The 27,387-nt window shown below is 38.5% G+C and overlaps 2 protein-coding genes across 5 annotated transcripts in view; one reads left to right on the top strand and one right to left on the bottom strand.

The window, feature by feature from the left end:
* Window positions 1-10,378, top strand: part of LOC136848895 (major centromere autoantigen B-like) — a 29,362-nt gene extending 18,984 nt beyond the window's left edge. Inside the window, exon 2 of the mRNA XM_067121716.1 lies at window positions 10,220-10,378. Coding sequence (XP_066977817.1) covers window positions 10,220-10,378 — 159 coding nt within the window. The remainder of the gene's footprint in view (window positions 1-10,219) is intronic.
* The window catches only part of LOC136848993 (protein-L-histidine N-pros-methyltransferase-like), a 323,363-nt gene that overhangs the window by 127,056 nt on the left and 168,920 nt on the right, over window positions 1-27,387 (bottom strand). Inside the window, exon 1 of one of the 4 annotated variants that reach the window (XM_067121813.1) lies at window positions 17,879-18,026. The exons of 2 other annotated variants lie outside the window; for them this stretch is intronic. The gene's annotated coding sequence lies outside the window, so the exon portion shown is untranslated. One more of the 4 variants, XM_067121812.1, reaches the window with a different exon arrangement.

The following is a 27,387-nucleotide window of genomic DNA, read 5'->3' as shown; positions in this document are numbered from 1 at the left end:
TCTGTCGCTTGTCCAACTGAGGACTGACGTCTGTAAAGAGGACGCGACACAGTAGCCGGAATGCAGTCCAGAAGATCTCAAGGGCAGTGTCCAAACAAATACCCACACAGAACACAGTCTGGTGACCTTTCAGTTGAGGTTAAGTGTACCTTAGTTTGAAATGAGAGTTGTGAGATTTGCGAGATGGAGAGACTTTGAATCACCTTTATCATGAAGAACAAGGAAAATGAGGCTTTGTTATTATTATTATTATTATTATGATTCAGTAAATGACCCCTATTCATAAAAAACAAGCCCACAGGGGCCATTAACTTGAAATTCAAGCTTCCAAAGAATATGGTGTTTATTAGGAAGAAGTAAGAGGAAAGTAAAGATAAATACATAAAGAAGACATCCCACTTATTTAAAAAAATTAATAAATTAATAAATAGATAAAGAGTATAAAAATGCACGGGTAGTAATGCATTAAACGACTGCAGACGACACTACAAAATCTCATCGAGTCGCTCACCTGCGGCGCCTAAGCTCAAAAGGGCGAGAGACCAGAAGGGTCTTAATTAAGTTCGACTACTCAGACATTGTTCTGGAAGTAGAAGGGGATGAGATAAGGAGACAGAAGGAATATCTGCCTTCAAGGATCAATGCCGGAGAGGAGGAAGACAATAGATACAGCACAGCCGACTTGAACAGAAATCGACCTCTCCAACAAGAGATTTAAAGGGTGTTTACCAAGAGAAGGGAAATACTCATAGCTCACCTAACGCGCGCACATGTACGCACATTATTATATATATATATATATATATATATATATATATATATATATATATATATATATATATATATATATATATATATTATGTATAAAATGTTGGTGTATATATATATATATATATATATATATATATATATATATATATATATATATATATATATATATATATATATATATATATATATATTGAAGAGCTAGACTTTCAGATATAGTAACACACGGACAGGACTACTAACATTTGAGCTCTCCACATTATTAGCTTTCCTACACAGCGCGTGAACCTCTCTGTCATTTAATTTTCTGTTTTATATTCTACTTTGTTCCTCTCATTTCTTCGCTGTTACAGTACAGTTCATCTGTTAGTAGTCCTGTCCGTGGGTTACTATATCTTTAAGTCTAGTTCTTTTAAGTTATTTATCCCAACGTCTTAACCTGGAATGCTGACAATCGTCTTCTTGACGTCTCTAAAGAAAAACTCCAGAGGTCTTTCCTTGGACTCATATTTTCATAATTTTTTTTTTTACCAATCATGTTCTTTTTTCCTTCACATACATTTCCATAGCTTTCATTATTCATACACGCATATTTTTCGATGGAGCAACGGAAACATTCCACTAAGCTTTCACAAAACAAAACGTCCGCCTGCCAAAAAAGACGTGAAGACACTAACTCTCTCCTTCCCTTCACATGACACTTTCATGCCTTTATGTTCTTTCGATTTATTTCTAAAAGAACTGTGATGGATTATGATGTTTTGGATTTAGTTTCCAAATACGTTTCTGCAAATAACTGAGAGTTTAGAGGTACCTTAAAAAGTTCTCGCCACGATATCGTGCCAGTTTGGATGCACGCAGGCCGATGCAGTCTTACAACGAGGCCTAAAGTTAAAGTTAGGAACTTGTCATATATATATATGTACAAACTATATATATATATATATATATATATATATATATATATATATATATATATATATATATAATATCGATCGTATAACAAGGGACGGCCTACTTTGTTCCATACCAATTGCGAGATATCAGATTTACAGCACACGCTCAATCTAGCTTTGAAAATTATGCGTGAATGCACGGTGGTCCCGTTTCAAAGCGAACTTAAACAGGCAACTCACGTCATGTTTAGCAACTACGTCGTAACCCTCCACCTCTGCATTCAATTGTTATCTTTATAAATAATGAGGTAAAACATGAGATGAAGAAACCCCTGTAGTTATTCGTAAACTAGCTGCCAGACTTAACATATCTGACACGGATTAACGAGTGGCAAGTTATGATTGATTAATGAAATTTAGGCAGTCTAGCCAGGCACTGGGGTACTATCTTTCAGTGTTCATCTTAAGCCAAACGTATCTTAATTATATCTTGCCAATAAAATACAAAGTCTTAAGTACCTTGAGGTATTACCATCATCATATCTAAGTACTTTTATAAATTCCTTGATGAATGGGGTTAAATACCAAGTCATACTTGAAAAAAAATGTTTGCACTGTTAGAATGTTTCGCTCTAAATCAATCTCTCTCTCTCTCTCTCTCTCTCTCTCTCTCTCCCTTTTACCATTTTAATCAGATAAATGCCATGATATATATATATACATTTATCTATCATGTTTATTTAAAATAATGAATTCAAGGCAGAATTATTAATCAAAGGAAAGAAAAGTATTTTCAATGATACACGTACTTTACACAACAAAACAATTCAAAGAGGATGAAGGATAATTTTTCTGAGTTCAAAGTTCTTCCGGGCAGCGCCAGGTTGGTCAACTAGTATATATATATATATATATATATATATATATATATATATATATATATATATATATATATATATATATATATATACATATAATATTATAATATGCACATTAAATCATACTTATACATATTAATCTATATACAATATTATATGTTTTTACGTGTTTATAGTCATAAATATCCTTGTATTTACAGGCAGGAAGTATATATGTGATTATAGCTTACACTTAATATACATCGTACCTTCCTTGCTTGTTAACTAACAATACGCTGTTTGCTTGAATGACTGCACATTACCTCTCCTGGGAACGGGCAGCAGGTTTTCACAGCTAACGGCAGCTTCATGTCAAAATACTCTTTCAAAATTTATTCACTTAAAATGAAAAAGGCAAAGTTCTCCTTGCAACAACAAGTAATTTTTGAAAAATAAGGTAAATGATGTCGTACCACTTCTGTAAGTCATACCTCATGGCAAACAAGATTTTCGTCTATACTGTCAATTATTTCAATAAATCTTATGCAACTGCATCCAATGTTGCACACTGTAACGATTAAAAAGCCAAATAGCAACAGCAATAAAATTCTAATAATTAAACGGCGAAAAAATCACACAAAGCAGCATTTGTTGCATAATTACTTAGGCCATACTCCCCACAAGACCTTCAATGCTAGACAACCCTCTTCAACCTCTGCTGATGAACGAGGGTGTTGAACCTAATAGCCTTGTTAAAGTAGATCACTTTGAATTCTGCTTACATCATCATAGTCCAGATATCTAAGCGAATAATCGACCTCATTCCACGTTAAAGACTTCAAGACACGCAAGGAAACTTGAAAAGTAGACGTTAAAAAATTGCTTTTTCCCTGATCTGCATAATCACTTTCTTTTAAGTGGCGGTCCAGCTCCTCATTTGAGGTTCGAGCTTTCCTTTCCTCATTCTTTCAACGCGAACACAGAGCTGCTTAGCATTAAACTGGTTGGCATGTGCTGTACACACCTCCGTATAATAATTGTGTCAAAGGTTAATCAGTTTATTATATTTTGGCAAAGATCAATGACTATGACATCGTGATTTCTGAAAATGCCCTCACCTTCTGCACAGCTTGCATGTGCAATGTGAAGTCTATCTCTAAAGACATAAATACGCACACACAAACACAACCGCCCAGTACAAGAGGTCTTTAGTGCTTTTCGCCTCAAAACTGGAAGAGTCTTCCTAACTGATGCTCGTTAAGTTTAAGAGAGCACTTATTATGAAAAATTTAAGGCAACATGAGCCAATACCCGATCAGCGTTTGCTGATTATCCTCTTGCAATCATATAAGCTCATGATGTCTCTTAAATTTTTTGATGGCTTAATGGCACTCTTTATATATATATATATACGTATATATTATATAAATATATATATATATATATATATATATATATAAATATAGAATCTTTTTCTCTCAGAGAACGCTGCTACAGAGGGCATAAATATTTTGGGACAGAGGTGAATGCTGCATTTCGTGAAAGGGGTTTAATTACTGCTCACGATCCTTCTGTTCTGAAGCGGATAATGTTATGAAAATTTCATACCCGGGGAATTCGTTCATAAACCCTCAATTGAAGTATAAATGCGGCAGTGGCCACTGTCACGTCTTTTCTTGGAATATATATATATATATATATATATATATATATATATATATATATATATATATATATATATATATATATATATATATATATATATATATGAACGGTACACTTATTATGAAACAGAGAGAGAGAGAGAGAGAGAGAGAGAGAGAGAGAGAGAGAGAGAGAGAGAGAGGTGAAATAGTTTTTTTATCGTTACGTTTGCCATCACTATGCGCATACAAATGCAGCAATGAGGTCTTTCTTTCCTCCTTCCTACGTAGTTTTGACGAATACATTAAAAGAGGAGCATCTGTCATTTTGCCATGTAGTGTGGCATGCTCTGGTATCTCTGAAAAGGCTATTTTAATCCTACTCCTATGCACCACTAATCTGCGCAAATATCAAGGTTAATTTACATGCCGCATAACTGCGCATTCAAAATAGGTTTACTTTAAAATTATTATTACGGTACATGTAAGCAAAAGGAATGGACACCGCGCGATTTTGTATGAGTCTGGAATAAAGATAAGAAGAGGTTGAATAACAAGGCAAAACGAAATGTCGGGAAGTCAAACTGGAGAAGACCATAACGTACGGAAGCAAGAAGGGAATTCCAGAGCCTCGGAACCAGATGTGAAGAAGCAATATTTCGACTCGGGAAGCGTGTGGTTAAGATATCTGCTGTCTACTGGCACACGCGAGTAATGCTGTTGTCAAGCCAGCGGATGAGTAGGTGTAAAAAAAAAAAAAAAAATTCTTTCTCAGATCGCAGGAGCAACTGGTGAAACAGGGAAATGTCAAAAAAGAAATAATGATGCAAGTTATGGAGAGAGAGAGAGAGAGAGAGAGAGAGAGAGAGAGAGAGAGAGAGAGAATAACTTATGAATGATTTCACCCCGTAGGATGAGAATTACCTCGTCCAGGTCCTCCCATTTTCATGGTATACATTTGACAATCAATGGACACTTGATTTCTCTCTCTCTCTCTCTCTCTCTCTCTCTCTCTCTCTCTCTCTCTCTCTCTCTCCACAGTCGCCTAACAACTGAGTTCTTAAGTCACTGCGTCAGCCATCAGAGGCACACAGCATTTTGAGGAATGGGCTTGTCTGTCCCTCTCCGTCCCGTTCGAGAGTCGAACACGGGTCGTTCTGTTGAGAGCGAGACGCGCTTCCACCCTGGCGACTAAAGAGAATGGAGAGGTCAAGGTCCAAAGGGAGAGGTCAAGTAAAAAAGATTAAACGAGGGGTATAAAGTAGATCTACATGCGAATAAGGAATGACTTTTTTTTTTTAACTTACTAATAATACTTAAGAGTTAGCAAATCAAGAAAACTGGTTTATGAGCATGAACATTTATAAAGTAGAATTTTGCATTTATATAGTTAAACATTTGAGTTTTTAAAATAACATTTATAACTTCTAATTAACTACAGTGATGATTAAATTGACTAGGATTCTGAGGCTTCGGCGGAAAATAATCTTTAAAACCCACAATGATCCGTAATGATTTGACGCGGATACCTGCAATTCATTGTTAGACTTCCAAATGACATATTCAACCTACGCTAGTGTTTACGAACGCATTTTTGTATCTTTACGGTTGCAAATCGCCTACAAACATTATCGATGTCCACAGTCTGCCAAATGTGAAACTCGATCAAAACACACAAACTGGTTAAGTACAACACATTAAAAGCCCCAAGTTTCTTTTCACAAGAATATCATAAGATCTGTCTATAGTGGAAGAATAATCTTGGAAAATACAGACTTGGAGCAATGAAAGATTTCATGGAAATGCTTTGAGCACAACATGATGCTGCCGACGTCACATCAAATAGGATATCTGAGAGAGAGAGAGAGAGAGAGAGAGAGAGAGAGAGAGAGAGAGAGAGAGAGAAAATGAAGACCCCGTGACAAGTAATGAACTCTTCAACCAGAATTAAATTGCTTGTTGGACTCGACTGGACAGCGCTTGGTAGAGTCCACCCAGGTAGGGATTTCGGGGGGTTTTAACGAGAAAGGGGGTGGGTGGGGGAACTCCAGCCCCTCCAGAGGCGAGAACAAGGTGATGAAAAATCGAAGAAATGTGAGCATGCAAGGCGATGTGTGAGCTGAGATCAGGATCTCGAACATAATCTGACAAACATTTCAAGAGACTGCCGGAAAATTGGTTGCTAGGGAGATGCCCAAGAGCACGTGCAGAAAATGAAGTTAGCTGACCTTCGACGGTATGAACAAAAACAAACGAGTTCAAAACAGGCTAAATATTTAATCGCTCAGCCGGAGAGATATCTGATTAAATCCACTGTTGAAGTGAAGGAACGTAATCGTGAACAATTGACTAAAAGGATAATGATTTGGAAGGTTGTTAACATTTGCAAACATAGATCACAGCAATGATTATCATTTTTAAATGTCAATCGTTAAAATTAGCTAACTATGACGCTCCAACTACGAAACAATATGTAACCCAGAAGTACAAGTGTCTGCTGTAAACTTGCGTTATAAGTAAGAAATTAATTAAACACTCATTGACCAATGCAAGTGATATAAATACAAAGAAAAGTATAACTAGATAAAGCAAACTTCACTTTAACTGGAATTCATAAACGGATAAAAATGTACAAAAAAATGAAAAGAAAAATAAGCCAATATATATATATATATATATATATATATATATATATATATATATATATATATATATATATAATTATATATTGCACTCACAGCCTAATATAAATTGCAAATACGAACCTATTATATCGTAGCTGGTGGCTAACTTACTCTCAGAGGAAAATGAAGGGATTCTAGTTTTATCGTTGCTTAAGGAATTCCTTCAGCAATAATAAGTAAATGCTGTTGGGATTCTAATGTCAATACTGGTAAAAAAAAGTAACATTACATAAAATTAAGAAAAATATCATAAAAATGATCAACTTTAATTAAGTTCGGAAGCAAAGAGACTCAAAGCCTTTCCCCCTCGAGTTTCAAATATCACAGTTAAATGAGAAACAAAATAAATGAGACTTCAAATACGATTAATGATCAGCACACCGACTATCAACCAAAGAACCATTACTCCCACAAAGCACAGATGAATGCGAGATGAATCCTTGGGGGTACTGAATAGCCAGCCTATACCATACTTACAATCCGAGGGCCCCAGTCACAGAGCCCCAATTACTGGCGGGCCTCCAATTCATCTCGTGCAATCATCATCATTACCCATCAAAATACGTGACAAAGCGTCTCACCCACAGGCTATAAATAAACCCGCCGGACAGTCAATCATATTGTAATGAGCTTTCTTTCAGCCCCAAGATACCGATGAATGGAAGACCACCCCACGTAAGGGGCACAAAGTAGACCCCCACCACAAGGTTAATCTCTTCGTCATGGCGACGGCGATTCTCGCCCTAATGGTGATGCGTTCGGTGATCGCTTGCTGCCCCAGCCTCCTCTCAAGTCACGGCCATTTAAGAGGGGGTATGCTGTCATAAAGGGGTGTATGTAGATTGGCATGCGCCTATTCAAATTAGCGGTAAGCCCTTCATAACACAGGGGCACGTCCTTGCCATTCCAACAGTCCAGGGGCGGGCATGGGCACGTGGTGACAGTCGGGGCTCATCTGCATATTACAAAGCCCACCCAAAACATCCCAGAGGAAGGTCCAGCCACAGATCCGTATAAGGAGTATGGATAAAAAATGAAAAAAAGACCGAACAGCAAATCTATATTGAATTTATGCTGCGTCCACCAGTAACGACGGTTATAGTCAAATAGGCACCTTCATTTTAATAGACGTTTTGCATAAAAGGAGAATTTGGGTGATAAACTCAAAGTCCAAGGCATCTTTATGGTTAACATGTAGTTTATTGAATATCCTGCCTATACTGCAATGTCACTTGACAGTACAAGACAGCTACAGTGACGAACGGTATATTCAATTATCGATGTATAATTCAAAAGATGCATTTAGCTAGTAACGTGTAGCTCAAAAGAAACGCGTACCTACAGGTATATACTATAGTAATAACAGTCCATAAAATGCATTTAGAATTTTGTGTAATTCACAAGCTACATTTAGTAACAATGTGTCACTCGAAATATATGTTATGAGTAACAATGTTCAGGCACACTCATATAAGCAAACAGCGTTTATGTAATAAATGCAGCCGAAGATTATACCATACTAATGAAAATGATTCAAAGATACAATTAAGGATTAGTGGACATAGCTAAAAGAAACATTTTGACATCCCTTCCTAGCATAAGACCTCTAAATGATGAATGGCTTTAAAAAGTGTCAATTCCTGTTTTCTGAGATTAACGAGTTTTTTGTTTGTTTTGAGAAGCGATTTATCGTTACCTTAGGGAGCTGCACCCGCGTCCCCTCTTTTTTTTATCTTTTTTCAAACTTCCGATGGATAAGATTATTAATTTGGCCATCCAAACAGCATCTTGATTAAAAATTTTTTTTTTAAATATGTATCTGAAGCCTTGATGTCATGGTCCACAATCAAACAGGCCAATAATCACTCAAAATTAATGGAATTATTACATTAGTATTAAATGAAATCAAGGGTACACCTGTTTTTCTCCAAGAAAGGCACGCCAAGGGTTTCTCGGATACTGAAGCGAAATAAGATATAGTTTTGAAATTCACCTTCAACTTATGCACCAGGAGTCGATTTGACGGGAAATGTCACAATAAAAAACTCACTAACAACCCAGCGGAGAAGGAGGGCAAGGGAGGCAGAGAGAGAGAGAGAGAGAGAGAGAGAGAGAGAGAGAGAGAGAGAGAGTTAAAGTTAAATATATCTTAGTTTAACCAGACCACTGAGCTGATTAACAGCTCTCCTAGAGAGGGCTGGCCCGAAGGATTAAACTTATTTTACGTGGCTAAGAACCAATTGGTCACCTAGCAACGGGACCTACAGCTTATTGTGGGATCCGAACCACATTATACCGAGAAATGAATTTCTATCACCAGAAATAAATTCCTCTAATTCTTCATTGGCCGGCCGGAGACTCGAACTCGGGCCTGGCAGAGTGCTAGCCGAGAACTCTACCGACTCGTCCAACGAGGAACAGAGACAGAGAGAGAGAGAGAGAGAGAGAGAGAGAGATAGTTTCATTTTTAATTGCTGAATGCTATCATATTTAAGAGCTACTTTTCTTAATGACTATTTTACAACGAATCTCAAACACAGAAAGGACTCGCAAAATTCCAGTAGCGGATTTCAGCAGTTTGTTGAGAGTTCAAGAGAACGCACTAAACAAGCGAACGCATACGCTTGCACGAGCGCGCCCGCACGCAAGCATAATATAAATACATCCACACATATATCCATAACATCCATACATACATACGTGTATATATATATATATATATATATATATATATATATATATATATATATATATATATATATATATATATATATATATATATATATATATATAGAGAGAGAGAGAGAGAGAAAGAGAGAGAGATAGAGAGAGAGAGAGAGAGAGAGAGAGAGAGAGAGAGACAGAGGCAAGCATACGAAAACAAAACAAACCACAACGAAGCGAACAGTTCTATAAAGAAAGGACAAAAAAAAAAGAAGTAAAAAAAAAGCACATCTTACAAGGGAATCCTGGATAGTAATGGGGTTGAATCCCAAATATCTGGCGTATCAACCTAAAAATGTTTTATGTTTGTAACCCGACATTGCTATATGCTAAACACGACACCAGGAATTTCGCCACCGATTCCTTTGCGACGGGGAGGGCTTCCAGGAAAGAGGAAGGCCAGGGGAGGGGGGCGGGGGGGTTCTTTTCCTTTAAGTTCCCCCCCCACCCTTTCTCCCTTATACCTCCAGCAACTCTCAAAGAATAGTACAGTGTTGTCAGTTTTATTTCACTTGATACTGGACAGCAGACGCAGTCCTACGAGAGGGTAGTTGTAGAAGGAAAAGAAAGTGGCATGTACAGTACTAATCATAGGGGAAATATTTTTACAGGGCTAATGATGTACATAATATTTCTACAAAACTCAGTTACCAATTAATACTGTAATCAAAGAAGAAGAAGAAGAAGAAGAAGAAGAAGAAGAAGAAGAAGAAGAAGAAGAAGAAGAAGAAAATGTTGATGATACACAAGAGAGTTCAACACTAACTCCCTCCGTCCTATTCCTGTATCTAAGGACACGATACTAGCACAAACGCATTAATTAACTCAAAATATGAATAATCTGCAAATACATAAGAAAACACACTACTATTTGTACAGGTGGAAGAAGAATATCTTTTAAGAACCTGGCCGATACAATGGCATTCAATACACAGCTGTCAAATTCTTACAAGTCATAAGTTCAGAAGACTGTTCAACATCAACTTTCCAGCAATCGACGGCATAACTGCAGAGATAAAAATATCTTGGATTTGAATATATTAATTCTATGAAGAAAGGCAAAGCCTTATAAAATTAGCAATGGAATGATTTATAAGCTTCTCCTTGATTTTCCTACTTTGACTTTATGATTTAAGAGAATTATTTCTCCTCAAGGATTTGTACATGATGTTTATGGTTTACGGATGGCTTACTCTGATTACAAAATAATTATTGCCATACACAATCAGCGTCTGGTGCAAATTTTAAAAGACCACCACAAAGTTATTACAATGCAGTTATGCCAACAGCCCAGACCCACAGATGTCATATGGGTACTATGTGCTGATGTTTCGATAGACTTGACCCCTGAGGTTTTAGACGACGACTGTGGGGGAAAGAGCAGGAGACGACGAATGCGCACCATATATACAGTGTCACTAACTCTTGGCGGAACACCCAATACGTGGCAGGCGACAGAGAAAGAAGTGGAGCAGCAGCAGCAGCAGCAGCAGCAGCAGCGGCGGCGGCGGCGGCAGCGTATAGGAGGAGAACCATGTCAGCTCCGTGGCAAAATTAGCATACACCTTATAGCGGGTCTCATTGACGCGGGCGCCTCGTTACCATATGCGCCTTTTGTCGTCTGCCCACCGCCCCCATATTTGCATATTTACATAGCTCGGTTTTTTTCAGCTTACTCTCCAGACTCGAACTAATAAGCCGCGCTCGGCTGGCACACGCTTCGATAAGAGCCAGAGAGAGAGAGAGAGAGAGAGAGAGAGAGAGAGAGAGAGAGAGAGAGAGAGAGAGAGGGGCGAAAATTTTTGAGGATGTACAGAGGCTCCGAGAGTCTTAGGAGAGACAAGAGATAACGGAAACTGGTCTAATGAATATGATAATTATGATTACCGGACGGGGATCAATGAATGCAAAGCGATAGAAAGAATGATTCTACGTCGCTATTAAGACATTATGAGGGTCTGTCATCGGACAAAGAGTTCAAAATAACGTCATATGGATAAGTACCAATCAGCGAGTGTTTTGTCTCGAAGAGAAATTAAGCTTAGCAAGATTAAGCTTTGCAAAACATTACAGATCTAGGAGAACTCATCACTCTAATTTATGAGAATATAAATCACCATTTGCTTTATTTCCCATAATGAAAAAATGACAAAATTTTGTGAAACTCATAAATAAAAATGTTGTCTTAGTCCTTGGCAAGGAATCCCTAAATATGTCCTTACGGAGAAAGAATGACGTACAGATGTGTCATGGAAAACACAGTTGTGTGCTGTCAAACGAGAAAAATTTACAATAATGGAAAACTGAATAATAAAAGGCACTGCTCAAGATGTCAGAAGTCTTAAATGAAGGAGGATTTTAATTAAGAAGAGCAACGAACGATGCATCACGGGTAATACCTCACCGAATACAATGCAAAAACCACGAACGAATTGCCTCAAAAGCGCCGTAACCAAGAAAGAGTGAACCGGGAAAGGGGTGAAGGGAACTACTGTATGTCAAATCAAAGAGTCCGCACAAAATTATTGATCGATTCCGGATAACGTTGTAAAATGCATCCCCCTCCCCCCACCTTCACCCTTCCCCCGAACGGCGACTACGACAGCGTCACCAGCAGGAGCGAGTAAGAGCCGGGACTCGGGAATAACGGCATGAGAATCCTATATCCACTGGGCGTACAGGAGTTAACCCCGTTCACATTTTTACACCCCTACGATTCATTTGCATACCTGAGTGGGAGATGCAAGGAAGGAAGGAAGGAAAGAAGGGTTAGGGGATGGGGATTGGTAAGGCCGAAAGGGGCCCGGGGGGGTGAGAAGCGATCGATAAACGACTGCATTGTGATGGCTAATCCCCCCTCTTTCGCTATCTTTCCCTCCCCCCCCTCTTCCCTATTCTAACTACCAAACTCTTCACCATCGCCACCACTTTTCCCCCCCCCTCCTCCTCTTCCTCCCCTATCACGGCCTTTGTCATTTTTTTTCGTAAACTCGAGTCGTTCTCGCTTCTTTCTCTTTCTGTTTCTTTGGATGCCGTTCCTTGGTTGCAGGAAATTTGTTTTCCAAGTCAGGAAATTTCTTATGTTCCGTATATGATTCTTGAAGCACAATGACATTTTTTTCCCTTGTGTGCTCAAACACTGTTACTCTGCTTTGAAAACGTGTCACACGTTCTGATGCATGAACTGCTAGTTTTGGAAACAAACCAGAAAATTTACGAAACCTACGTTTCCAAAGCAAAAATCACGTATAAAGCGGTGAAGGATTCCATATCCTTTTGAAAAATTCTTTTGCGAAACCAGGCTCAGAATGACAAATAATGCTTTGAATGTGAGACCCATAATCCATTTAATGTACCGTGAGTTTAATCAAATTTTAACCACCTGATCACGAAAGTGCAAAATTACAACCAATAGTGTTCGCTGGTTTATCACAAGGTAACGAAAATAATATAAAACTGCTAAAACCCCATGATTAATGGCTGAAATTTTATCAAAAGAACGAAATGATTAAAAACCCATTCAGAACTGTTGCCACAGCCTCACAAAGCGACAGAATTATTATGAATTCTATCACAACCTAACTAACACTAGGAAAAAACTTTTATATATTGTTAGAATGTCTTTGATAGACTCCATCTCATGATCAGAAATCTACCAAATTTCTATATCTTATAATTCTAATTCAACCCAGAGCTCAACCTCCAAGTTAGAGAGGAATAAACTGCTAAAACTTCTGATCAAGAGAAATAATCACAACTAGGCTCATTACAAGAAACTTTCAGCATCACACTGAACCAATATCTTGATTCATTGATGCAGGACCTATAGAAGGATAAGGAGTCCTGATTCGGAGCTTTGCTAAACCAAAACTAACTCCTTAGAACCCCTAAAATTATTCAGATTCGCGATTTTACTGTTTTTTTAAACTTGCTTCGAGGTTTGAAGTTACAAAGTTGTTTAAAAATCTTATTACAGTAAAATATGGATCTTAGTACCTCACATCAGAATATACTAATAAATGTAGTGTAAAATGTTTCGACCCTTAACCTCAGCGCTCTTAATCGTAACGAGAATGCTGTATGTCAGTCACTAATTCTTTTTTTTTTTTCCTTCCTCTTCCCTTCGCATTTTTTTTTTCCTTTAACATCCTTCCGAGCATCGATCACCCATTGCCCGTACCCTCTCTCTCTGCCCGTAACCAACCATGACTGCAGTGCTTCTGGATTAAACTGGAGACAAAAGGTAATATATTAAAATCCCCAGACAAAAAAACCTTAGGCTCATTTCCGCTTCAGAAGGTCCAGGTGTGGAAATAGACTGCAGCCCAGCCAGCTTTCGGCTTAAAAAATTCGATTCTCGCGCGTCTCTCTCTCTCTCTCTCTCTCTCTCTCTCTCTCTCTCTCTCTCTCTCTCTCTCTCTCTCTCTCTCTCTCTCGTGTGCTCTATTGTAACACTGTGAAAGACAAGGATGCTTGCGATTTAAGAAACATAAACAAAAAGTGGTAAGTAAGGTTTCAGAATTATTTAGTATGCACGCATCTCCGGCAGTTACATCCAGAATCAAGAATGGGACCGAAGCACAATCCTTGAAGAACGCCACCACGCAGCCATTACGTCACGGCCGTCAGATGCAGCTCGCGAGAGCCATTGTCATTTTTTGCCCTTTTCTTTTTTTGTACGGCCCCTCAGTTTTTTTTTTTAAGCATGCGGCTATTTGCATACACAAGGGCACACCAGCAGGCTAAGTAGGGCAGAGCACATAGACGCACACAGGCGGGCATAACAGAGACACGGGCTATTTTGCATATTAAAGTGGGGCGATGGGCGACACGCGCTATCCAATGGAGGCGGATCTAGTTCCCCACAACACTGACAGGAGGAGGCACAGATAGGCAGATAAGTGCTAGTGGCAGCAGCGGCGTTGTCTAGAATGACGGGCAAAAGAATAATGAAATGGCTCGTTTAATTAATACGGGAGGCTAAGAGAGGATGAGGAAAGAGTGAGGTCGAGACGGAAGGGAAAATGATGAGAGATGGGAGGGCTGGAAAGACCGAGGAACAGCGAAACGCAAATCCCAAAGGCTTTTGACCTTGAGAGCGGAAATCACTGAAAATGTAGATCGGTATAAACTTCGTGTGTTTAGTTTAAAAAAACTTGGAATTATAAATGATTGACCTAAGTACTCATGTAATAATAGTATCATGTAATACATTTGCTCTAGTCACAGATCCCAGACGAGGGGGTTGAGATGCAGCTCCCATGCTCTTATCGGAATCAGCTCTCTTCTTATAAAGAACATATTACAGATTGCAGCTATTAAGCAAAATGTTAGACACCATTTGTGTCAGTACTGTAAAGAAGGATGGTAAGATCGAGGACTTATTGTTAAGGAAGATCCCAACTAACCTAAAGTAACAAGAAAGAGTCATTTCACTGTCGAATGCAGGCCAATAAGGTAAACCATAGAATTCCAGCTGTGTGTGGCTGCTAAGCTGGAGTAAAGCAAGACCCCTGAAATCGCAGGCATTTTACCCGGTGCAACTTGGAGATGACGGGATCTAGGCATCCCACCTCATAAGTACAATATAATTCATTTCGTAATTCCAGTACCCCACCCTTCGTACCACCCTCTCTCCTTCTCCCCGCCCTCCCCTCCCCTTCCCATCCCAGTCACGAGCCTGACATCTCGCGTGTCCTTTTGAATCCTTTATAACGAGTATCGTGAAAGGCGTTCCAAATTCATCGGGAGACGACGAACCTCCCGAGGCTCATTCGCATTCACCTTTTTTTATTATTCATATGTCATCGTCGCCCACTGTCAAATGAGCACAGTCTCGCGGCATCTTAATTAAAGAGCTCGATCTTGGGCGAATGACTTACAGTAATCGGAAGCTGGCGTTACAACAACAAAGGTAATAAACGTCGAGAGTTTGTGTGACTGTGCCTTTCCATGGATGAAATAATAATCAAACATAATAATAATTAATTATGTATTTGTCAGCTGGAAATGAAGTGTAACTTAAAGCCTGTATAACATGACAATATTCTCATACTGAGGAGCGCTTTGTGGAATCAACAACTCTCGTGAGCCAAATTTCGGCCTACGCCTCCAAAAATAATCTGAAAATTAAAGTAGGATAGTAACACACTGAAGTTCATATAATATGAAGCAGTTCCAAGATGAGCATAACAAATTGGTCTGAAATGTCAACTCTTGTGCAATCATTACAATTACTAACACCACACATAAAAATTCTCTCTCTCTCTCTCTCTCTCTCTCGCTCTCTCAGCAGACTGAGACACACACCTTCATGAGCAATTCACTTATCTTTTGGAACTGTGAACATCTCTTACGACCTCTAGGTTGTGAGACCTGGAACAAAGAAATTTGTACTGGCTGAACTTAAACCAAAATAATTATGACTGCCAAAATTCTTGAGAGAGAGAGAGAGAGAGAGAGAGAGAGAGAGAGAGAGAGAGAGAGAGAGAGAGAGAAACAAAACTACTAAATATTTTTCTTGTCTCCTCAGGTAACCATTTCATTTAATGCAAAGAAAAGTAAGATTACAACATTAAGGGTGAATCATCATGTTTTGGAAGAGACGCTGAAAATAAACGAGTCTTCTCTTTCACTTGAGAGCAGAAAATCCACCTTAAGATTGAGGTACGGGTGTGGTGGGGGGAAGGAGACAAATGGGAAATATTCATTGAGGGGAGGGTGAAAACCACAGACAAATTTTTGGGCGACCAACAATTTGGTTCTTTAATGAAAGTCGTTGAACTAAAATAGCTTTGATGCGACGACTTCTAATGACAAGAATAAATTGTTGGGTGGGTAAATTAAAACTGGTTCTTAACGCTATGTAACTCACGCTCTTCTGGGAATCGTCAAGAATCGTCAAATTCGTCAGCATTCAAAAATTCTCCCTCTCTTGTGCGCTTTTCAGAATGGATATTTCAGCTCAACTTATAAAGTCGCTAAATATATAACAAATGAAGTCGAGCAGTATAGTTTATTGCCCCATAAAATAAGAAAGGACACAAAAAAACGGTACACGTATACAAGTTACCAAGAGAAAACTAGTAAATTCTAAGTAGAGACAAGCTGTTCATTTCCATCTGAAGAATTATAAGTGCTCATTTCATTCCACGGTAACTAAAGATAAGGTATGATCATAACTCATTTCATTCTAGCTGCAGACAAGTTTTTATCAGAGCTCACTTAATTATAGTTAGAGACAAACTTCTATCTGAGCTGAATTATTTTGGCCAACATCGATACAAGCAACCTATTCAAGCATACTATATTCAAACATGTTGACTATATTCAAACATGTTACTCTATAAGTATAAATAATTATGAACGATTACATATCAACAAATAGCCTTGATTATCAACACTATTTTTGAAGACTACGTTACTTAATCAAGATACAATGCTAGAGATATCGTAGCTGGAAACAAATAAACAAAACGCTGTACGCAGCATTAAATGCCATCAGTTTCAGGGAATTGCTATAATCAGTGACGACGACAGGTTAATCATAATATGAAAAATCTTTAAAAGTCACGTAAACAAGGGACTACTTTTAATGAAAAGAAGATATTTACCGAAAAGTATATTTCAGAGAGAGAGAGAGAGAGAGAGAGAGAGAGAGAGAGAGAGAGAGAGAGAGAGAGAGAGAGAGACTTAAAAACGTTCCCGTGAAAGGAAGGATACCAAACCGAACGCCCAAATACGGATCAAAACTAAACGGAGGAGCACATACGTAGGTGAAACAGTGAGGGACACATAAACCTAAATATATCGAGCGGTTTTTTAGCGAGAGTGTTTGTGCGTGCCTGTTTGTTTAAGCGTAAACCCCACGTTAACACCGAGGGGCATCGACTACCTCACGAACGGGATCTTGAAGGTTTGGCGGTGGATTAGGGCCTAGGTTGTGCAAGATGGAGTATGGCGGGGGATGGAGGGAGATTGAGGGGGGATGGGTGGGTTATGGAAGAGGGAGAAGAGCTATTGAAGGCCCAAAAGCCATATCCACACAAGTGAAGGCGTTCTGCAGCTATGTGTATACATACCCAGCACAACAGTTGAATCTGGGGAATGTATCTCTAATCTACTGTAAGGAGCTTACCAAGAGGAATACGGGAATACCTTCGTATTCTCCTACTACCCCCTTCCCCCTCCGTGCTGGCTGAGATTTTCCCTCGATTCAGGAAAAGCCCTTATTATTCGATGCCTTCGCAATGCTCTAATACTTGACAAGTCATCACGTAGAGAATCGGAAAATTCTTATCGCTCACTCTGTATAAATTCAAACTTCTTATTCTTCGGTGTTCGTCCGGTAGCTTCAGTTCGTAAAGCGATGAAGTCTGTTCGTTGCAGCTCCTGAACCGAATCACTCTATTGGCTTAATGATTCCCTGTCATGACACACCGGGGAACCAATGTCTGTTTTCTCAAATGAGACTCACCTAGCACTGTACTGATGAACCATTTTTACTTTTGTTTTGCTGCGGTCAAAACCAGTTCATGCGTCAAGTAGCCTCAGCACGTCACGAACAATGATCAGGTTCTACAAACTGATAAAAATGAATCGAGCAGACACACGACAGACAGTTCAAAGATGAACCCGATTCAAACCAAAGAGGACAAAATACTAACTACGAGCGTTTCAGGGGTACCTTTTGTCGACTAAAAAAAGGAAAAGGTGGGGAGGACGGACGTGGGAAGGGGTGGGAGGGACGTATAGAGGGTTAGGGGCTGACCAAACTGGGCATCCAAAAAGTCGCAGCTGTTGTGGGCGTGACGGCTTATGCGAGGACAACCGCCTTTACACCCAAAATCCCGCCTAAAACTGTCAACATGTGTGTTATGAAGGACCTTATGGTCACTTCCATCGATGGTGACTCTTCAGATCATCCTCGCCTTTCAAACGCAAATTCAAGGACCATGAAATCAGAGCCACGTTCCTCTATTCATTCAGACTGACCATCACCTATTGTCATCCTGGAGACCAATGTCATAGGTATTTTTACTTCTCAACTTGGGCATTTTTTTACGCATGTCTTATTTGAGAACTGTGAATGAAGTATATTCAGTGCCCTAGATCATTAGCGTCAACAACACACGCGAGCCATTTCTTAGTGAACAAATGTGTCCAAATGTACTTTTCGTACAAAAATGAAGGATATCCATTCGTTGGTTTCGCAGACGATGAAAGGTATGTAAATTGACAGCACTTGATTAATCGCGACAGAAAGTTAATATTTTCAAGGACCATTAATGGCTTGTGAATGGAGAGAGAGAGAGAGAGAGAGAGAGAGAGAGAGAGAGAGAGAGAGAGAGAGAGAGAGAGAGAGAGAGCATGGACATGAATTTTAATTCCGTTGGTAGAGGAAAACAAATGAGACCTAAAAACTACAACAATCAGATTCTACGGATAATCGCAAGCAGATAGGGGTCATATATCTGAATATAATTACACAGAACTGTAGACTGCTGAAGTTAAGTATATCTTAGTTTAACCAGACCACCGAGCTGATTGACTGCTGAATACCATAAGAATTATGTTACGCACTTTTGAACAGCGCAAAAGGTTCCCGAGGGAGACGAAGAGTCCGAGCGTAAACAAGCTGGCGTTAATGCCACCTAAACAAAACCTCTGAAAACACACCTGAAACGCTGTTTTCATGGCAATCATATATCCAGTCAAGGCAACGGGCCATTCGAAATTAAAGCGGCTTTTCCGAAGCTGGGCTGAGCTCCGGCCATCACCAGGCGAAGAGCTTAGGCGAGACCTCCCAATCCCTTTTTATCGACACCCGACTCTGCTTCTCTTATCGCCAGCTATCTAACCACTGCTCCGAAAACATTGAAATCACGACAATGGGGCTCAATCAAAAAGGTTTTTAAGAACGATTCCTGCTTTGCATATGGTCAAGTATAGTGCTGGGTGGATGGGGATGGCGCGATGCTATGGGAAGGCGAGGACTGATGAAGAATGGGGGGGGGGAGGGGGCTGACACATGGGTGCTCAGGAAAGGGGATGATGCCCGCATGTTTCACTGAACCAGGCGACCTTGCCTAATTTTCATATTAATATTATTCGATCTGTTGTACTCAGAGTTTGAATCTCGTACAACTAAGTCACAGTCTACATCTCTATTGTCTGTAGGTACACTGGAAAATGAAAGTTTGTGAACTAAGAGGCTTACAATATAACAAGAGATCTACGCTTACCGATTGACCGTCAAGATGACAACCTGTATGTTGTGACACTAAAAGAAGTTGCAGTAGTAGTATCAGAGTACCCAATATATACTGTGGTTAATGTCAAACATTTCCACGAAAGGCAAAAGTAAGCCTAAGATAATTTATGGACGTATTTTTTAACTCCTTGTCTGAAACTACAACTGTAATTGTTGATGGTACTTTAATGTTAAGTAATCACGTGAACAGTCCAGCAAAATTAGTTCACTGGTATCATATAGAAGAGAGAGAGAGAGAGAGAGAGAGAGAGAGAGAGAGAGAGAGAGAGAGAGAGAGAGAGAGTTACCACGAATGAACAAAAATCTTCTATGAGGGGTAGACAAAGTGACAATATGAAACTGAGGTTTGAGTGTCACCTACGACAAGCCTGATTTCTAAGGACTGTATTGATAAAGTATCTGGGATATAAAGACGGAATAATTTGAAAGAATGTTCGACGGCGTAAATTGTCAAATCTTGAGTAGAACCATTGAAATACATACATACCACACTCACTGTACTACTGTAAAGAACTAACATATGAATAAAAAATACAAAACGTATATCCTCCTCCTCCCAGAGAAAGCACAGGCCGAAGAGAAATGTGTCTTCCAGATAAACAAATACAAAGCAATTAAATTCTCTCAAAAATTTCGAAGACTCACAAACACAAAGAAAACTCTCCACAACAGCCTAAACTATCCGCAATCACAACAAACTTTGAAGTTTAAATAAAAGTTTACAAGTTGAAAAGCTTGAGCGCCGAGATAAGAAGTTCAGTTAGAGAACATCCATTCTCAGCTAGATAACCACGAAATCAAAATTCTGCCAGAATTTAACTTACGCATCACAACCCACAATTTTCGTAACAGCTACGTGGTTCGAGATTAAGCGCAATCTGTGAGCGACAATGGGAACAAGGCAGATCCATTCTTATTATCATTCTAATATCCCGCATTGTGTTTATCTCTTCTACTTTAACGTGAAAAAAGAAGTATACCATAGTTTTACCAGACCGCTGAGCTGATTGACAGCTCTCCTAGAGAGGGCTGGCCCGAAGGATTAGACTTAGTTTACGTGGCTAAGAACCAATTGCTTACTTAGCAACGGGACCTACAGCTTATTGTGGAATCCGAACCACATTATAGCGAGAAATGGATTTCTATCACCAGAAATAAATTCCTCTAACTCTTCATTAGCCGGCAGGAGACTCGAACTCGGGCCTAGCGAGTGCTAGCCCACAACTCTACCAACTCGCCCAACGAAGAGCTGCTTTAACGTGAAAAGACATACAGCCTCTTTGTACACAGATCAAAACGATCAGTTAAGTAATCATGAGCCGGTCATGACTTGGCCTCTCAGTTCTGAAACCAGGAAAGTCCGCTCGCTTAGGCAGTTTAACCAACGTTGGCTGAGTGGTCAGGCATTCGAGAAGAGTGACCACCGATGAACGCCAGACACCGCTGGCATATAAGCTACAGCGACCACCCGTGGAGAAATTAGGAAAGAGCTTGTGAGCAAAAATTCAATGCTTGGAAATGTTCAATTAAACTTGGAATTCATGCATGAACAATGAAGCCCGAAAAGCCACCAGAATGAGTATGTAAGTATGAAAGGCAAGTAATAGTGCAAAAATTAACAAATGCACAAAATCAGAAACACAAACTCGCTGTTAACGACGTTTTATGCCATAACTGAACACAAATCCACTTTATGAGTACCATTATATATATATATATATATATATATATATATATATATATATATATATATATACATACATACATACATATATATATATATATATATATATATATATATATATATATATATATATATATATATATATATATATATATATATATATATATATATATATATATATAGAGAGAGAGAGAGAGAGAGAGAGAGAGAGAACGCACAAGCAAGCACTGGCGAGCGCATTTATGAAAAATAAATGTTCTAGTCGACCTTGCTATCATTTCTAGATCTCTTCCCTCCAAACCCACATTACTCTTTCATTAATTCATCACCAACCTCTCGCGCTGCCAGTTGCATGTTTGTGATATCACTTTTCTCTATCATCCTTTTCCTGAAATTCCCTCGAGACTCGATTAATGCTACGAAGTTTACAAATGACGGCCAGAGGCCGGAAAATTGAGGGACAGCGCATTGAGCTAGAGACGAAAGTTCTTGGTAGTTTCACTGGTTCAAAGTTTGGATATTTTTGTGTTAGAGATTAAATGTATATTAAATAACACTACTTTGACTAGATGAAGAACTAGATGACCCATGCAAATTGGTTGGAGTTCACCTTGCTTATACTGAGCTGTCTAGATGACCCATGCAAATTGGTTTTAACGAGCTTCCCTCGAGCTCTGCGATTAAACTCATAATCATTCAGTGATTGAAAAAGCTCTTCTTTGAGAATATTTAATTATAAATGTGAATTGTAATTCTCCATGTATCTTTCCTTCTACAGTTTGTTCTTGGATTCACAAACTAATACGGATAAGAGACAGTATTCAAATAACGCAGAGAGAGAGAGAGAGAGAGAGAGAGAGAGAGAGAGAGAGAGAGAGAGAGAGAGAGAGAGAAATATGCAAATATCATAGCCTCTAAAAAGATGTGAAAAATGGTGAATATAACACGAATTATCCAAAGTTTTAACAACAATTAAGAAAGGAAACAAACTATCACTCTACACATTGATGTCATCCAGTCATTTCGTTCACGGCTCTCCCTAAGCACCATCTTAAAAGTAACTGGTATCTCCCTAAGCACTTTTACTTTCCGTTCTCCGGCTTAGAAAAACAATTTGATAGACGCCAGATCCTCTGCGTCAAAACTATGCTGAAGATCTCGAGACACTTCAACAGTAGCAGCGAAAACAGAATGATTGGTGAGGAGAGGTTCGGCTTGGGGGGAGGGTGCTGGAAGAGGAAGGGGTGGAGTGGGGTGGGGTGGGGTGGGGAGGGGAATATGGAGAGGTGTAGGGAGAGAGTAGAGACCCAAAGATGCTAAAAGAGGGAGGTGGGGAGTTGGATATCAAAAGACTTTTACGTGTCTCTTCTAACACATCCTTCACTTCAAACGCATTCGACAACAGCCTTTAGCCAACGATTACAGTCAAAGCAGCCATTAGGCAGGAAGGCCGAATCACATCAACCCTCACCACCAGGAATTCTACGGCACCTTAAAACGTTTTACTGCTCTTTATGATTCCTGCCATACAGACGCGCACCCAAAACTCAACTGCACATTAAAATCTACGAAAACATGGAACAAAAAGGGAATGCGTGCGTTAGGCAATTAATTGTGGAAATGTCTGTCAACGGACATTTCCGCAAACGCAAAAATATGCTCACCCAGGAAAACACGCAAAAAACTATCATTATACCGGGTAAGGCGTAAGGTAGGACTCTGAGTTTGAAATAAAAAGAAAGAAGGGTTGCTTTTGGACACGCAATAGGATTTGGATCGAGCGTTTTGCAAGAAATTTGAGAACGGAGAGAAAAAGTTATAAGTGGCGTACATGGGGCTAGAGAGACCTTATAACAGAATTGATAAAGATGCTATGCGAAGGATGATGAAGATATATAACGTAGAATACAATCTGCCGAGAACGTTGTAATTTTATAATGACAGCGAAGAGTACGTTAGAGTTTGTCGGCAGAAGAGCAAGTAATTAGAGGTAAAAGTTGGCCCCTGAGATGAGGATGTGCTGTGTTTACATGGATGTATATAAATTTACTGATGGAATGGTATGAAACATCAGAGGAATGAAAGAAGACATAGTTATCAAAGTAGGAGAATTAGAAAAGGGGCCGTGAGTGTGGTGTAGAGTGGCTGATGCTTACAGTGACAATGTTGACTGAGCATTGACTACAGACACTAGTGAAAGGGTTTTGTCAGTGTTGGTAGGTACAAATATGAAAGTGTGACCATGAGTATTGTCACGAGTAAATAAAGAGCCGTTAGTTGACTTGTAGAGGATTTGGAAGCAAATGCAAAGGATCATGTAAGACGTGAGATGAAATGAGTGACAGCTTATCCAAAACTGTGAAAAATAGAGACTCTGAGGCTATTACAAACACACATACATACACATGTGTCGGCCTATATATATATATATATATATATATATATATATATATATATATATATATATATATATATATATATATATATATAATGCATTCAATAATTCATCTGCCGTGGCATATTAAAATACTTTCTTTTCATGTCTTTTACAAAAATGAAAGAGTAAAATTCTTCTTATAAATGACTGCGTTGATTCTGGACGAGATCACCTGAAGCTGTCTTCTAATTTCCAGTGCCTATGGGCAAGGTCTGTGCTTGTTGATTATTATTAAAGTAGTTTAACATCAAAAGACCACTGAGCTGACTTTCAGCGTTGTTGGTCATAATTTGGACACTCACACAACACACGTCTGACCGTTACTGTTGAAACCGTATGAATTTACAGGCTGGCCCGAAGGATTAGAATAAAATACCAGGTCCAGGCCTGAGGCCAAGCACTGGGATCAAATAGGTCATTCAGTACGATTACGAACGAATTAAAATGAATTTAAAAACTGCACATAGACACATATCAACACATACATACAATAAAAGCATTTACACATGTTTCCTTACATACACACTACAAAGATATATTAAAATTCAGAATAAGTTAAGTAGTATCTTAAAATTTTTTTTTTAAATTCGACAAATGCTGTAAGGGTTTTTATGCTTTTATTATTTATTTATCTTTATATTTTATTAATTAGATCACTGTTCCTCATGAACATCAAAATCTGAACGACAGAAAATGTAAAAGATTCGGACAAAATTTCCTTCACTGACTTATTTCCAAAAGCTGACAGTCGTTGTTGGTCATAATTTGGACACTCACACAACACATGTCTGACCGTTAACTGACTTATTGAAAGTTTTACAAACAAATTTATGAATTTACAGGTATAACTCGTTTGTTACTTTTTTTACAGACAAACAAATTTCATGAAATGCGTTATTTTTCATGCCATTTTTTTTTATCTGTAACTCGTTATTTTTCATGCCATTTTTTTTTGTTACGTTTGTTTTTAATCTACAGACTTACTGAAAGTTTTAACAAACAAATTTCATGAAATGCGTTATTTTTCATGCCATTTTTTTCTTATCTGTAACTCGAAAGTTTTTACAAACAAATTTTTGTTACATTTTTTTTTAATCTACAGACTTACTGAAAGTTTTTACAAACAAATTTCATGAAATGCGTTATTTTTCACAGACTTACTTATTGAAAGTTTTTACAAACAAATTTCATGAAATGCGTTATTTTTCATGCCATTTTTTTAATCTGTAAACAGACTTATTTTTTAATTTCTGAAATGCGTTATTTTTCATGCCTCTGTAACTCGTTTGTTACTTTTAATCTACAGACTTATTGAAAGTTTTTACAAACAAATTTCATGAAATGCGTTATTTTTCATGCCATTTTTTTAACCTGTAACTCGTTTGTTACTTTTAATCTACAGACTTATTGAAAGTTTTTACAAACAAATTTCATGAAATGCGTTATTTTTCATGCCAGTTTTTTTTATCTGTAATTCGTTTGTTACTTTTAATCTACATACTGAATGTTTTCATGAAATAAAATCTAGAACACGCAAGTCATAGAGGAAAAATGCGATGAATAAGAAAGTACCTATGGCGGTAATACCCAACTGGAGTATTCATCTTACTCTTACTGCATATAATGAGAGAGAGAGAGAGAGAGAGAGAGAGAGAGAGAGAGAGAGAGAGAGAGAGAGAGAGAGAGAGAATTTTATTCATAAATGCTACTTCAACGTGCGAACAATTTCAAGCAGAAATCAGTCGAAACCGGATGCTTAACCATAAACATCCGATCACATCAACACCAGAATAAAAAAGAGAGGGTGCGAGCATTTGATATGAGCAATCAAACTGGGCCTAACAAAAAAATGGATCCTTTACGGGACAGAGGTTGATCAGCTGCAACGTATTAGGCCATCACTCGTGAATGGAACGCGCCCTTCAAAAGATTGGCATTAATACCCTAATTGATCTTTACACTAGCAAACGAGCCAGGGCACATTAAAGGACTGCTTACCGACAGTTTAGCCTGCGCGGGGACCCTCAACAAAGCGCAACGGACAATGGAGCCTCCGAGCCTGAATGGAGCCAACCACGAGCCGCTTTGCATAAGGCCGCACGGACCTTAATGACTGGTCAAAAAGATGGGAGGTTGCGGTGGCCCATGGTAGCTGTTGACTGCTGCTGCTGCCTCTACCTGCCTCCTTTTTGTTATTTAAATCCTTTCATCGCAAGTCTCGAGAGATCCAAGTGTGGTTCGTGGTATTTAAATTCTCTCTCTCTCTGTGCTTCACAAGGGATGATGAACAGTCGATAACCAATTGGTTCTTAGCCACGTTAAATTAGTCTAATCCTTCGGGCCAGCCCTAGGAGAACTGTTAATCAGGTCAGTGGTCTGGTAAAACTAAGGTATACTTCATTTTTAACAATCAAAGGAAAAGATTCGGTGAAGGTTGCTCGCTGACCTCTGGAGCACCTCCCCGTTAGGGAAAACTCAGAACCGGCGATTTTTCTTTTTGTTTTTTTCGTTTATCTATAACAACATAATGGTTCTTGTGCAGTATGGTCTAGTTGATCGATTGATTGATTGATTATGAAATTTAGGTCTTGAAGACCAAGTGCCGGAACCCATCAAGATTATTCAGCGCCGTAATGAAGGTGAAATATATAAATTAATGATATGATTGATAAGGAATAGGTGAATGACTACATACTAGTCAAATTCAGTGTTAAATATGAACGTTAAAAATGAAGAATGATATTGGATAGAACCAACAAAAAATAAGTATATATTAAACTTTTATATTCAAAACATATACTTAGTATAAGAATAAACATGACTAAAATCTTTATTAAATATACTGACATCATATCTCATTAAAATATCCAGAGTCTTTCAAGCTACTGTTTAATTTCTTTACCTTGAACAGACTATTTCAGGTCTGGGAGTGACTTTCGATTAGAAGGGAGGGTATTTTATTTATATCCCAACAGACATGGACAGTTTCGTTACAAAAACCACTGTACCTCTTTTGATCAAATCAGCATGTTGGGTGAGTAGTAACTAAACGACTGGACACATGCTATTCCTAAAATCTTTAATATTACAATGCTTTCTTGGTTTTTTATAACGTTTTATTGGAATACCATTTCATAATAGTTTAACTATCGGTTTCGGAATATGATTTGACCATTTTAGTTATAGTTTTGAAATTCTAGGTGTTCAATAAGATAATATAAAACAAATAAATTATGCACTGAAAATAACACACGAAGTCTAAAGACAAATCTTATGCGTGATTTCCAAAACTTTGACCGAAAGACAAAACATGAACCGAAACACATACTAAGAAATAAATGATCAATTATGCAGGGTAACCGAGAAGTGATGCTATTACAAGCGAAATAACACTAACAAATAATAAAACACAGGTCTAATT

This window comes from Macrobrachium rosenbergii, chromosome 20 (genome assembly GCF_040412425.1).
Source record: "Macrobrachium rosenbergii isolate ZJJX-2024 chromosome 20, ASM4041242v1, whole genome shotgun sequence".
NCBI lineage: Eukaryota > Metazoa > Arthropoda > Malacostraca > Decapoda > Palaemonidae > Macrobrachium > Macrobrachium rosenbergii.
Note: the sequence above shows the minus strand (reverse complement) of the source record. Positions and strands in the feature narration are given on the sequence as shown.